Below are 15093 nucleotides of genomic sequence, written 5' to 3' on the forward strand. Positions count from 1 at the left end.
AATACAAACCCTATATTGTTGTTTTCCGCAATACTCGCTTGGCATGTAGGGCAATGTGTCTTTAAACTGTTCTAAAAATTTCGTTGAGATTGAAACATATGTTTTCGAGAATGGCTAGTTTGAAATTTGAATTTAGTCGCCCCCACATAATTTGCTCTCTGTAAGAATTTAACTATGCAAAATTCTAACTAGCTTAACTACCAAACTAAGTACTTTAACTACAAAACTAGCTACCTTAACTACAAAACAACCTTAATTAATAACTTAGTTCAACATGTCTATGCCATCTTCTGGGCATAAGCCATAATGCCTCAGGATCATTTTGGCATTATATCGCCAGAGAGTAACTGACAAGCGCTGAAGCAATTGTTTCCTTGCTAACTGTCTGGGAATACCACTTTTAACAGTGGTACGGTTGGCAATCGTGGATAAGGTTGATAAAGCAAAGGGTGTCCAAACACCAAACGACTCGCAAACCAGGGGAAAAAATTCACCACCATGGTTGTTAACAGTTTCCAAATAATGGTCATCCTTAGCCTCCTCACCGGCAGCAGCAGCTACCCCAGCCTTAGATGCAGCAGCGGAAATAAAGGAAGGCTGAGTTGTGCACCTGACAGAGAGGTCAAAGTAAGCAGGACGGCCTAGAGTAAAATCAGGATGGTAAATGTCCCCAGGACGAGATTGATCAGAGGCAATGCTTTGCTCACGGAGAACACCAGGGTGATCTTGCAGTAGAGCATGATGTACTATAGAAACAAGAGCATCATGGCGTTGGATACGTAGTGGGCCATGAGAGCAACCAAGAAGATGGTCACCAAACTGATCTATGACAGACAAACATGTACAAAGTGGTAACAATGGGAAAAGAGGAACACCCAACCATAAACGGACAGCGATAACAAATTCATGTGGAGAAAAGGCCAAACCCAATGTTGGTTGAGGGATGGCCTTCAGCCAGCCACTGCTGACACCAGAGGAGTGAGCAACAGCACGTAAACAAGCCTGGTCACAGATTGTGGAGGTGTTGAAAATGCTTGCAAATAATTGATCATCAAGGGAAGCCTGTAAGTCATTTTGGGAAGATAAGTTAGAAGGCAAGATGGATAGACTTTGGAAATAGGAGATAGCACAATTTTCACCTGGAAAAAAGGAAGTCACATCAAAAATTGGTGCTAAACGGGACACCAAAATCCGGGCTGAGTTACAGGAACCCAAAAAGGCTGGATGTGAAGAGCGTTGGGACTCACGCAAACCCAAGCCTCCTAACCGGAATGACAAAGTAGCTTGAGACCAAGCATTATCAGAGATGCTACAGCACAAAATTCTACTAAGACAGTTGCGTAGGTTAGAGTCAAACACAGATGGAAAGCAGCCTAATGATGAAGAAGGGACACGGCACAATATGTGAGTGATCTTACAAACACTGAGACAGATCCTAAGCAAATTCAATTCAATTTGAGGATCTCCAAGTTCTGCAAGCTTCTCCTGAATAGATGCAGTTTTTTCAAGTTTACTAGACAAAAAAGAATCAAAAAAAGTAGGTGGTCCCCACACAGGAGACCCTAGAAGCTCCAAACCACTGCTTTCAGGATTAATTTGTTTAATTGCATGAGGAAATTCAGGGAAAGAGCTATCTCCAGAAGGCCAATACAACTCACATTTGGATAGATTGATATGCAAGCCAAAACTTGGCCCAGACTGAGTAAAGCATGATAGTAAAGCAAGGAGAGAAGACCTAGACCCAATAAAAGTGCCATCATCTAAATACCACAAACTTAGGAGACAATTTTCACTAAGAGGATTGGAACCAAGAAACTGAAGCAAAACTGATGAGAATAACAGAGGACCAAGTGGATCACCCTGCTGTACACCAGTGGAAGCAAGAATACGACGGTGGCCTAATCGTAATTCTGCAGGCTGGTTATAACACCAGTACACTCAACGAGATATTTCAGGAAAATCCTTATAAACACGGCTGAGAAAAGCAGTGCGGCTGCATTCATTAAAGGCATTTTTCATATCTATCTTCAGAAGAGCTAGTGATTCATCACCACCCCAGTGGCGTAGCTACCATTGAGGCAACCGAGGCAGCTGCCTCGGTAAAAATGTTCAACAATTCAGGCTGAGCAGGCCTGAGTTTTGGCACTCCGAATTTTCTACTTAAACATTACTAAACAACATAACTGTACCACACATAGCTGTAGATTAGATTAGATTAGATTATCGATTTTTGTCAAAAGACAAGGGTCACACAAAGGCAAAGCCTGCAAACGTGCTCCCCTTAAAAAGACATACATACATACATACATACAGTTACAAGTACAAAATAAAACATACAGCAAAAACATGACACATGACAACTACATACCTATACAAAAAGAAAACAAAGAGAAAATTACAAAATCAGGTTAGCTGAGCAGAAATCGACGAAGTGCCATCCGAAAAGGAATTGCTTTGGAAATTTGTAAAATTTCTACAGGTACTGAGTTCCAAAGAAATGGAGAATTTATAAAAAAAGAAAAACGGTATGCGTTAATGGTAGATGATGATGTGGTAAGTGAAAGTGAATGGGATCTAGTATTGGTGCTTGAAAACTTGAAATGTGAGTTGAATGGGATAGAAACTCTGTCATGTAAAATATCGTGTACTTGAGTTATAGTAAAATAGGACTGACGAGTATGGAGCACAGGCCATCTTAGGTCCTGCAAACAAGAAGTAGAAGATTTGGACCAGTTATGTGAATGAGGATTCCATCTGCTACCACACACCCAGAATGCAGCTCGTCTCTGAATTGCTTCTAGTCTATCAATGTCTCTGGCAGTGTGTAAATACCATGCAGGTGAGGCATATTCTAGTAATGGTCTAACAAGGCAATTGTAGGCAGCAGATTTAACAGTAGATGGACTTGCAAAAAGAGTGTGTCTTAAATAGTTGAGTGAACGGGAGGCTTTAGCTATTATATGTTTGACATGATCACTCCATTTAAGATGATAATTGATGTACATCCCCAAGTAACGAACTACTGATTTAGATGGAATAGGCTGGTCATTAAGATAGTACTTGCACATTGGTGGCGATCGCTTATAAGATATACAAATACTTTCACATTTTTGTGGATTTAATTTCAGTTGCCATAACTGTGACCATTGATAAACTTTGGTCAAGTCTTCTTGAAGTAAAGTTTCAGTACTAAGCAGGGCCGGAACCCACGGTGGCAAGGTCTGGCATTGGTTGGACACTTTTCAGCTACTTGAATTTGTAAGACTATATCACTCACATCGTTTTATTCTACCAAATTCATCTACCTATTCATACCAACAGAGCTTTTTCTCCAGATCAATTAAGGATTGGAACAACTTACCATCTTCCATCATTGAGAGCAACAATATTGACTCTTTTGGATGAAGTTGACCATTTGAGGGAAAAAGTTTCTCAGTTACAAGCTGAACTTGAATTGGCAAAGGATGCCGCCACAAAGTCACTTTTTCGCCTACAGAACATCAAAGATAATGATGAAGATGTGAAATACTATACAGGATTTCCAGATTACACTACTCTCTTAGCTTTCTTTGAAGTGCTTTTAGAATCAGATGCAACTGTTATGAGTCAGTGGGATGGCAAGAACTGTAAGAGTAACTATGATGATGAAAGCAAACGTGGACGGCATTGCAAGTTGCCATTACTTGAACAATTTTTTCTGACTTTAGTGAGACTACGTCTTGGGCTTTTTGAATATGATTTATCTAAAAGATTTGATATATCACAGGCCACAGTCTCAAGAATAACAGCCACATGGATCAATTTGTTGTACCGTACTCTGAAAGGGATTGAAACATTCCCTCCTTGGCACATAGTCAAGAAGTACATGCCAGAGTCGTTCAAGAAACAATATCCAGATACTAGAGTGATTATAGATGCGACTGAGTTTTATGTTGAGCGTCCATCATCACTACTATCACAGTGCAGTACAATTTCTGCTTACAAAAACAATAACACAGTTAAAGTTCTTATAGGGATCACTCCAAGTGGTGTCATTTCTTTCGTCTCCAAATGCTATGAAGGATCTATTTCTGATAGAAAGTTGGTTGAAGTTAGTGGTCTTTTGGAAAAACTGGAACCAGGGGACCAAATCATGGCTGATAAGGGTTTTCAGATCCAAGACCTGCTTGCACCACTTGGAGTACAATTAACTATACCTCCTTTTCTGGCAAGTAAAGCACAAATGGCAGCTAGTGATGTGATTGTAACTAAGAAAATTGCCAATCTACGAGTACACGTGGAAAGGGCAATTGGACGTGTAAAAGAGTAATTTTAAAGAACACAATTCCAGCCACCATGTGGGATTCAATCAATGAAGTTGTTTATGTTTGCTGCAAGATAACCAACTTCAGCCCTCCCTTAGTTAGTTAACATTGCTTTTACTTGTTACGTTTTAAAAGAAATTGTACATAATATGTCCAGTGAATCATAAATTATTACATTGTAACTTTAACACAGAAATATTTACATTATTATTAATCACACACTGTAGAATTGTAATGATTCTGTCCATTGTATATAATTAAAAGTGGTTGTGGGTTCACAGTGCTCCATTGGTTACACAATTCATCTGTTGTCAGTGGAATGAAAATTCCTCCCCTCATCTTGGGCATTACTGGTGGAGGTGTACAGACAAACTTTCGTGCAAAGGTACAAGTCTGGTCACTTGTAGCAGTTAAAACAACTATGTCTCTCTGCATGCCAATGGCAAGTAAGCGAAGTTCAATATCACCTCCCCAAGTCGTAGTTAGAGGGATCTCTTGACATTTTTGTAACCACTGAACAACAGTTAGTCCGCTTTCTTTGCGAACATCAGGATACTTCCACATAATAGACTGAGCCACCTTTCTAAGGCGTTGGCAAATACCTCCATCACCATCACTAACTCGGGATATCAGCCCAGCCTGGTGAGCAATTGAATGGTACAGGCAGTTTCCATCACCTTTTACCACATGTTGTTTGACATCCATGCACTGCAAAGCAGCTTGTAATGAAAGCGAGTTGGTCTTGGTTGATCCTAAAATTTGCACGTCACCAGTTGTACTACACTTTCCAGGGTCCGATGTGGAATTCTGTGATGAAAGTTTACTGGGACAAGGTAAGAGTTTACATGGTGGCAACACAATTTTGCTAGGTGCAGGTTTATCCATATTTATTGCATCTTGTACCATCACTTGACAAGCTTGCTTTACTGAAGGCTTGATGATCATATAAGGTATAGCAGCTGGCAGAAACTTTTCAAAGTAGAATAGTTTAGCAATCTGTAAAGCTTTCATCATAAAAACAGCATTGTACCAAATCCGCTGAACAAAAACCTGCTTAGGGCTCCAGACAACAAAATCACTCCACTTAAAGATTCCAACATGCATCTGTGTTTGGATTTGGTAAAAATAAGTATGCAATTCAGATAAGCACATCACTCCTTTCTGTTCCACCAAGCAAAATGCTGAAACTTTTCTGCAAGCATCTGTTATTGTCATCTTGCCACAAACATAGGGGCATTTGACTTCTAAACAGCCTGTTTTGTGTTCATTCTGACTGGGATCAGTCACTATGCCATCTGGGCTTGCTGCAAGCCAAGATTCAAACTCATCTACTATCAAGCCACACTTGGTTACCAGGACATTTACTCCTTGACTACGCTGGTACTGCACATATAAAGAGATAGCATCTTTTTCATGTTGTTTTCCATAAGAAATTGCTGCAGTGTTAATTTGTGATGGGTAAAGCTTTTTTCGTATAAATGCTTCACATGTGGTGGTGCTTTTTCTATGGCACATTTCTTTCATGATTGAAGCAGTGATTCGTAATTTTCTTGCGTTAAACCAGAGTTCTGAATCTGACTGCAATCTAGTAGCAGCTTCAAGGTCTTTTCTTTGCTCTAAATTTAAAACAACATGGCTTCTGTATAGCACATCGGTGAGATGTGGTGGAACCACTGATTCTTTCTCTTCTATATCATTTGCATCACTCCTTTCATGGGTATAACAGTGATCATGCTTCACATGAACCACTTGAGCTGCTAAATCATCTTGAAACTTCTTCTTCTGTGCAGCAGCCCGTGCAACTCTTTCTTTTTTTACTTGATCAAAATGACTTTCCAGTGGTGGTGGTTCATCATCAAAAAGTTGTACCCATATTTCATTAGGAGAGACCTTGCTTGAGTTGCCTTTTTTCTTTCAGCTGGTGTCTTTGCCACTTGAACTGCATTATTAACAGATAAAATCTTATTTTGCTCAATGGCAAATAACCGTTCCTTTAGAATCCTTACTTTATTTGGGTCAATAATCCTTCTAGACAGTGGTCGATAATCCCATTTATTTACGTGATGTATCTTGAGTCGCTTTTGTACTCCATATTCCTCTTTTGAAAGACACACATCATCTATTGGCCTGGATTCAACGTTCCTTTTTCTTGGCTGGTTCCACACTTGTAGCCGCTCTGTACAACCTCTTTGTTCATCCTCTTGGAGACCACAGTGTATATAGTCCTCTAAACAATACAGAGTGGCTGTCACATGATTGCAACATCCTGAGAGACCAGCTGGGCAAGCACAGCAAGCAGTAACAACACGAGCAGAGGACTCATCGATAACAATAGACTCATGATATATCCGGTCTTTCCTCATTGATGGCAATACTGTTGCTGAAATACAAACATAACCAAAAGCACTTGGCATTGGGTGGTACTTGATGTTCTGTACATGACCATCTTTGTAAAATCGATATGCCTTGTCCAGTGTTCTGGTATACTCCACAGGAACGTAAACATAATCAGATTGCACTGCTGGTTGCTCATCAGGACTTGGAATTAATTTTGATTTGTCCTGTTTACAGTTTGTTGATATAATTTCTGCCCGTTTGTCTGCAATTCCCTCTAAACAGCTGACTCGTCTAAGCAACACCTTACGATCAACTAAGAAATCATAAATTGTGCTAAAGGTAATTTTTGGAATCTTGTATAATCTACTTGTCCACAATGTATCATCTGCAGCTGGTACAGAATGAAGCAACCTTGACGGCAAGGACTGAGGATCATCAACAGCAGCAGCCAGCTTTTTTCGACTGTTTGCCCCTTTGTCAGGATCAACCAGGTGCTGGTCCCATCCATAATTGATATAGCATTGCACCCTTGTAAAATAGAAAAGAGATTTATAATACAATATTTGTGTAAAGGAAACATTGGATACTTTAGCCATTACTTGTCTGAAATATATTTCGTACAAGAACTGGCCTGAGGTCATATCAAAACATATGGGATTTGTCAAATCAAGCATTTTCAGGTGGTCAACATTAAAAGTTTTCAAACACTGGGTTAACCCTTTAAAAATTAAGAATTATGCATTAAATAAATCTAATATCTGTTTAATATCCTTTTTGAAACCTCAACTTGGTAAAACAGGCTGATCATAAAATCTCATCATTCCTTGTCATTTTTTGTCCAATACAAAATACATGTATTTTACACTACACGCAAAAACACTAATTTACAACCTTTAACTCACAAAATTTCTACAGCACACCATACAATAAAAGAAAGCCCTTGAATTTCTCTATCCAATTCCGACCGTACAAATGGGAAAATGTCGTCATAGCGACAGTTATTTACTGCTGATGATGATATAATACGCGCTCCATACATTAACCTATTGGAAATTAAATTATCTCGTCGGGAAAATCCCAATTTACAAGTTGTTATCCTCAACCAATTTCGCTAAATTTGGTATCATTCTACGCAGCGAAGGATGCTTAATAAGACTCCGACCGTACAAATTGTTAAACAGGTTAGGTTATAGAAATATGTTTAAAAACACGTGTTTTTACGGGAATTCTGAACACGTAAATTTTGCGGTACAAGGCTCCTTTCTAGCTTCCCACACAAAGAACTTACACATGAATCGAATCGCCTTTCATCAAGGAATCTGATAAACCAAACTTCATGTCCGTCAACCAAAGTATGCGGAAGTTATGGCGCCTTGTTTAGAGGACGGTGTTATTTTATACGAAACGGGCATAACCCATTCGGAAATCCGGAATATCTTACTCAAGTTTTGATATGTTGCATATACACAGTCTAGACACTGATTCTGGAAAAAGCATGCTATTTACTACTGACCTCTCAATAAGATCTATTTCTTCCCTGAAATTGGAGCACCACGGCAAACCAGCCACCTTTTCAGCTGCACCACAGTCAGTTGGTTCGGTGACTTTCCATTAAGTGAGGCACCAGGAATATCAGTCTCAGTCAACATCAAAATATCGCCATTCGGAGGCTTGTTACAATCATTTGGTGCCTTCTTGGTGGGCGGTCTATGTTTCACTTCTTCATTGCAACCGAATTCGCCGTCATAGTTTTCGGCACCGTCATAATCGCCAACATCAGCTGAGCAGCCTCGTGCCTCTCGCGCTGTACAGTAGGAATAAATTAATTCGCTATACCATGGTGCTGTTTTACCTGTAGAAAGACTCTTAATATCTTCCACTACTACGGAGATATTCTCCAAATCGCTCGAATCTTCCATTGAATCAGTTCACGTGTCCCCCTACTAAAGACGCCATTTTTATTTGTGACGTAATTTCGGATACGGCCCTAGAATAATGCGATCACGTGGTGACAAAAATGGAGTTGCCGCAGTGGTTTAATTTTCGCTCCCAGGGGCGGATCTAGGGGAGGCCAGTGCCCACCCTCCCCCTTCAAGATTTTTTATAGTGTTGCTCATTGAACGCATATAGCTAGGCACCTTAGACATAATTCTAACATTTTTGATGCAATTTTATGACTATGTTATTGTATATCTAATCTCTAGCAATTGCAAATTCAGGGGCATATCCAGGATTTCTTCATGGACGGGTTTTCAGATTTGGCTTGACAGATTTTGAACATCAAATGCTTCAAAATTTACTAGTTCATGCTCTATGGATATTAAACTACTAATATATGCCATCTTTAATCCTTAGTTTGAGTCCTATCAATTAATCAATATTTATGCCGTGGCTGGGTTTATGGCTGGCCAGGAGTATTGCAGTGATCCAAATAGCTATATCCAAATTATCCAGTTTAAAACACTGTGACTCAAAATTTAATGTTTTAAGCTAGTCTTGCATATACTTAAACACTATACCTGCAATCCATTATGAATGTTCTATTAGAGTATCTCTATTAACATTTTCCTTGTAAATTAAATTCATACTCTTGTTCTCCCTAAAACCAAGTTCCCTAACTGTAGTTCTTCCAGTTTTCTGTGTATTTGTGCAGCCAAACTGTATTGGTTTGATGTTCTTGCTACAAGTATGAGTTCAAATTTCAAAGGGGGTTTCCGGAACTCCAGGAAACCACCTCAAAACCCCTAAAATTGCTACCCATATAACCATAGCATTCTAAATATAGAGGGGGCACAAGGGGAACTAGTTTCCAAAGGCATACTGGGGGTATAATTATCTGTGGACTGGACAAATCTCTGCATTGGTTTGTTAAATGACAGCTCTGTTTTACTCCTCCTGGTCAAAAATATTGTGGACTTCACAGATGTTGCTATTTAAAAATTTCCAACTTTTCCTGAAATATCGGATCCACAGAGAATCCGGCACGGTATTATATGGACCCACATTCATTTTTAGACCAATTGTAGCTTCAAAATTTTGTTCCTTCATGATCAGTCCAAGTACCCAACTTGTTGGATATGTTGTAGTTGAAATTTCAGGGTAGCCAGGGTCGCACAGACTGTTGCAGCATATTCAAGTTGTGGACATATGAATACAGTATATGCTAAATTCTTTGTTTGGAGATCAAGTGTTTGTTGTTTGTATGTAGTGCCGTAAGTCATTCGTGGAGTCCAACACACAGACCTTTCCTTAGCAGAGATATACATAGGAATAGAACAGAATTTTATACGGTATGAATTGTATCGATTACACACTATATACTACAGTTGATGTGATTCTATATATTAGTATGCACACTGGCACACATGTACAGTACATATGCATACACACAGTCGATGTATCAATGACACACAGATAAATACTATGACCATTAAGTTCTTTTACTTTTATATTGACAGAGAATGATAAAGTGTCTTCATCATAATGATTATGGCAATGATTTTATTTTAAATTCCACTACACGATACCGACCTGACTCTCTTGACAGTCCAGGAATCTGTAGAATTCTGTAGAATTCCCAATGTCCCTCATGTACTGAACCTGCTCCACCATAGCAACCATAATTCCACTCACGATAGCAGAAGGGGATGATGCTGGTTTTGAAGTTGTTAGCTTCTCAGTCCTTTTGATCACATCTTTTGTTAGATATTATTGATGGTCAAAGTACTCAAGTGTTTTATCATAGTGATCATTTTCAGGGGTGACAACAGATGTTATGTTAAAATGTGTGGGGAACCAATGATAAGATTACTCCTCATTTAGCTCTTACACTACCTTCAGCTTTTGCTACTGGCTTATTACTTGTGAATTATTATATTCAATAAGTGCAGTCAAACGTATCTCAGAAAATTAAATTCACAAAAATTGTCTGTTCTATCCCTATGGTTTCCTCTATATAGATGGAGCATGCTGAGCGTGATTTGCACACTGACACTGTACTATATATCTAGCTGCTACAGTTGTTTTTTTTTTTTTTGCCACTTTTTATATATTATGCTACTATATATGCACTAGCATCCCCCCACCCCCTTGTGAATCTTAGATCTGCCCCTTAGTATATATTCCAAAGAAGAAAGTGCTTGAACAAGTACAAGTGGACCTGTTCACAGCAGACTCACTGGTGGCACCTGAGGATTGTACTAGGTAGAAGTCACATCAGAATATAATAACTGACATTCATAACCACTTCATGCTTCCTAATTTAGTAATGCATGTGGTTGTGTATGTAACAGGAAAGACCCATGACTGTTGCCTGGAATGTACTCCTACAACAATTCACATACGTATTAGGTGTTACACTTGCTGGCTTCACAAACTAAACTGTTGTCCTTGGCAACCAGGGCTTGGCAATTACTATATAAATTATGATTATTCCACGACTACACATACAGTACTTCACAGGATGCATGAAATTAGCTACAATTGTACGAAAAACATTTGAGCAGGGATCAATGAAATAAAGAGCAATGAAACAAGGGAGGTCATGATGATCTATACCTGCTGCTACATATATAGCACTAGTGGACATTTAATTTCCTACTTTAGTCATTATACAGCCTGTTGATAGTATAGCAAGCCTAAATATAGTGTAGCTACAGGTGTGTACCTTGTTTAAGTTTCATTGCTCTTTTCATTTTTATGATCCCCACTCAAATGAGCATCAAATTTCTAATGAGTTTTCTTACACCTGTTTGTTTACTTTTTGTAATAACATAATTAAACTATTGCATATCACATCAAAAAAATGGTACCAGATGCAAAAAAAAAGACCATAGATCTATGAGTAGACACGTACTCCAGCTATCAATTACCGAAATGTTAAGTGGCCATTCACCCATTCCGCTTCACTTACAGCTGTATATTATATCCACCCATTCTACAGCAAGAATTCTACAGCAAGAACAATGCAAGAATTGCCTCTGCAATGAACTCAGATACACTACAGAAAATAAAGCACTGAAGCCATGACGAGTTATTATGAATCAACACCTACGTGGTATATATTATTATGGTAGAGAAAGAAATGGGACACTCAGGAGGACAAAGGTAAGTCCATGATGCATGCATTATAGCTGCTCAGTGAGGTTGGCAAAATACATGTGTCAGGCTAAAGCGACTGAAGAACCTGTATCATAGTTGAGTTATGTGTGGCTGAGGGCATCGTACAGTTAGTTATTTAGTCAAAAAATTTTTTTAATTTGTTGGGTTTGGGCCATTTTGGGGTCACTCTGAAGAGACACTTATAGGCTTGGTTATATGCCCAACCAATACTGCCAATACATTTGTACAGTTTGGGTGGCCAAAAATAAGGCAAACACAAGCAGTCATACATACTTGTAATACTAAGAAGCATGCATGCTTGGCATCACTGACTTGATGACAATGTGTTAGCCATTAGATAGTATATGCAATAATTTCTGATAGCTATTAGATCAGCCATATAATTTTGAAGAAACTAAAATTAATGTATACTAGTACATTGCTGATGTACATGTGTAATCAGACCCAGACACTATACAATACACTATATATAGCTACTTGGCAAATATGACATAACATATAGCAACCTGCAAATGATTATGTTATGGCACTAGCTGGACTACACACATTGTAATAATTATTATGCTGAAGGTAACTCATATAACTTATAGCCGTATCCGTAAAACAATTCACTACAAAACAACATTCCTTAAATATGTATGAATACACTGTTAAAACTTAGGTGCTACCATGACACCTATGATTTTCTAAAAATCAAGGGGGTGTTGTTGCAACACCCTTGAAAATAATTACCACCATAAGAGGTTTATAATCACACTTGTTGGGTGTTACCATTTTGTAAACACCCTTAATTGTTCATTGGAAACCCTAAACAGAGGTCTAACACCTCATGATAGGGTGTAATGCACATGTAATCGCATACAGTTACTAACACTGTTAGAAGTGTGGCAGAAACACTTGACTGCAATTTGTTTATGGGCCAAGTGATTTATCGACCCCCATGACAACAGCACCTGCCCTGAATTATCATGCAAGATGAACACCTGCAGTTTCAAGTGAAATATAATAGTAGCTATTAATAGTGTCAGATTTTACAAAACTGATACAAATTGCACATCAGACAAAATCAAATACCAGAGTATAGCCATACTACCATACTAGTTCATGGTTTTAAGCTCAAACTACTTGACGCTGGCTTTAATGGTGCAGGTGGTGTGAAAAGTTTAATGGAAATTTCTGGCCTTGGTAAGGTTGACTGTCTTGGGTTGAATTGGTGGATGGCCTATTTTAGTTGGCTTGCCCAACATATTATTATGTGTTGATAATTGATTTTGCTGCATATATACCAGGCACTTAGGAGCCAGCACAGTTCTGTAACCTCATGCATGTTTGGATTTCAATTGTAGTCTTTATTTCCTACTCCTCTACAGCCCACCTTCCACTCCTTTGTGAGCAGCTGTGATTCTACCTCCACTACAAAAAAAGTGTCATGTGTATGCGATATGCTCCAAACATGTTGTACATAGCGTGAACTCCTGTGGTGTATGTGATGTGTAGAAGATAATAGTTCAAATTTGCCTCATTAAATAGCAAATGTGAACTATTATCTCCTACATATTACTTACCCCACCTAAGCACATTTCATGCATATCACATTTAGTCGCTAACTGCACTTGTGGACTGTGCTGTAAACAGCCCCTGAACACCAATCAAGACATTATCTAATTCATCACATATGCACAAATATGCATTTTACTGTAGTGAGCTAGCTAGCTCACTCATTAAAGTTGTCTGATTTTCTTTCTTATTTGGCAGGAATACTACAAGTATCTGAAAGGTAATAAATTGATGTATCTCTGGTGTAATTTCATGTGTGCTTTGGCAATTTTAAATCTAAACCATTTATCTCAAAACTTCTAAAATAAATATGTGACCGGATTTGACAAAACAAGGCTTCTACACACATCCAATTTTCTGACTTTAACCAGCTGTAACTTGACTACTCAGCAATCTATTGGTCTAACATTTGCACAAAGTCCTTCCATAGCATAGTAAAATACCAGTTCAAAATTGGACATACTCCTACATAATGAATGAGTTATGGTACTTCAAAGTCATAAAGTGGATGTGCGTGTAAGCCTTATTTTGTCAAATTCGGTCATTAATATGGATTGGTTTTCCAAACAATAGCTGCATAAATGCTTTTACATTGTGCTAAAGGAAATTTGTTTACTATGCATGAAGTGCTGCACTTCTGTATAATTATGATAATCAATACAACTATATTTCATTGATGAGGTGTAATGGGAACACCCTTTGCACCTACAAGGGTGTTTCTGTGAATGAAATCCCACAATTAAAAGTTTCTTTGGTAGTTACGTTATAAGTACAAATTGCAACTTACATATAAAGTGTAGAAAGACAAGCAAGTAAGTGTACTTGTAATCATGTTGAATTACTGTATTTCACAGGTCATAATATGTGTTTCCTAAATATATCATCAATGAAAATGAAGGTATAGGAGGAGATCCACCCCCACGAAAGTGTTGGAAACTAACAGTGTACCCCACCACACACCCTGGACCTACACCTCATGTAGCACTTTTACACTCTGGTGTTATATTTCTTGCAGCACCTTAGCACTCTTCTTTCACACCCTCTAAGTGTCACCACAGCACCCTTTTCTAACACCTGAAGGGAGTTGTTTTTAAACATGCAGCTGGACACCCCTAAAGGTGCTTTTGGTACACCTGAATTTTAACAGTGTACCAATGCTAATCTACAAAATCTGTACTCCATCATGTACTCTGTCTGACCACACCATAAATGCATCACTCATATTGTGTTCAGGTCACTGGACTGTTATTATTGCTACCAGAGTTGAAATGTTTGTGATGAATATTCCACACCAACCTCAGTTATGATGAAGTATGCTTCAAATGTACATAACATGTGGATAAACTCCAGTACAACAGTAGTATTGTTTTCATACCAGTTTTAGTATATATGTATACATAATTCTTTACAAGTGCAGATACAACTGCAGCACATAGATATTGAGGCCACTGTGATTATACCCTGTACTAGCTCAAATACACCAAAAAAATAATGGCCGATTACAATGTATTGTAATGAGCTTTGTCTAACCAGTGCATATTTTGCTTAGCTGTGTGTGTGTAGATCTGGAGAATTTCCACTGTACATATGCATGTCATGGAACTATCACGTATTACTCCTATTTACAAACAGAATGGCAAGTTTGTAAACATGCCCTACTGTTTACAGGGTATGCTAAAACATGCCTTTAAAAAATGGGCTGTTTACTGACCCCCATTTTTACCGTATATTCAATTGCTGTTCTTCCTACATTCACAGATATATTGCCATACTT

The 15093-nt window shown here is 38.4% G+C and overlaps 2 protein-coding genes across 2 annotated transcripts; one reads left to right on the forward strand and one right to left on the reverse strand.

Moving 5' to 3' along the window:
• The first annotated feature begins 1306 nt into the window (after window positions 1-1306).
• LOC136259280 (uncharacterized) lies at window positions 1307-4309 on the forward strand. Its single transcript, XM_066052770.1, has 2 exons — window positions 1307-1404; window positions 3322-4309. Exons 1-2 carry the CDS (start codon window positions 1307-1309, stop codon window positions 4307-4309), a joined length of 1086 nt encoding a protein of 361 aa, XP_065908842.1.
• A 103-nt stretch (window positions 4310-4412) lies between these two features.
• LOC136258074 (uncharacterized) lies at window positions 4413-8608 on the reverse strand. Its single transcript, XM_066051379.1, has 3 exons — window positions 8494-8608; window positions 8155-8445; window positions 4413-7169 (listed from the first exon to the last, which is right to left on the reverse strand). The coding sequence occupies exon 3, from the start codon at window positions 5826-5828 to the stop codon at window positions 4515-4517; it is 1314 nt and encodes a 437-aa protein (XP_065907451.1). The 5' UTR covers window positions 5829-7169; window positions 8155-8445; window positions 8494-8608; the 3' UTR covers window positions 4413-4514.
• Window positions 8609-15093: the final 6485 nt, after the last annotated feature.

Source organism: Dysidea avara, chromosome 6 (assembly GCF_963678975.1).
Source record: "Dysidea avara chromosome 6, odDysAvar1.4, whole genome shotgun sequence".
Taxonomy (NCBI): domain Eukaryota; kingdom Metazoa; phylum Porifera; class Demospongiae; order Dictyoceratida; family Dysideidae; genus Dysidea; species Dysidea avara.

Excerpts from the sequence above, each read along its gene's own strand:
- LOC136259280 (XM_066052770.1), top strand. The coding sequence starts at position 1,307 with ATGCTACAGCACAAAATTCTACTAAGACAGTTGCGTAGGTTAGAGTCA. Across the intron at positions 1,405-3,321 it reads GAAGGGACACGGCACAATAT|AGCTTTTTCTCCAGATCAAT; the intron begins GTGAGTGATCTT and ends TCATACCAACAG.
- LOC136258074 (XM_066051379.1), bottom strand. The coding sequence starts at position 5,828 with ATGAAAGAAATGTGCCATAGAAAAAGCACCACCACATGTGAAGCATTT.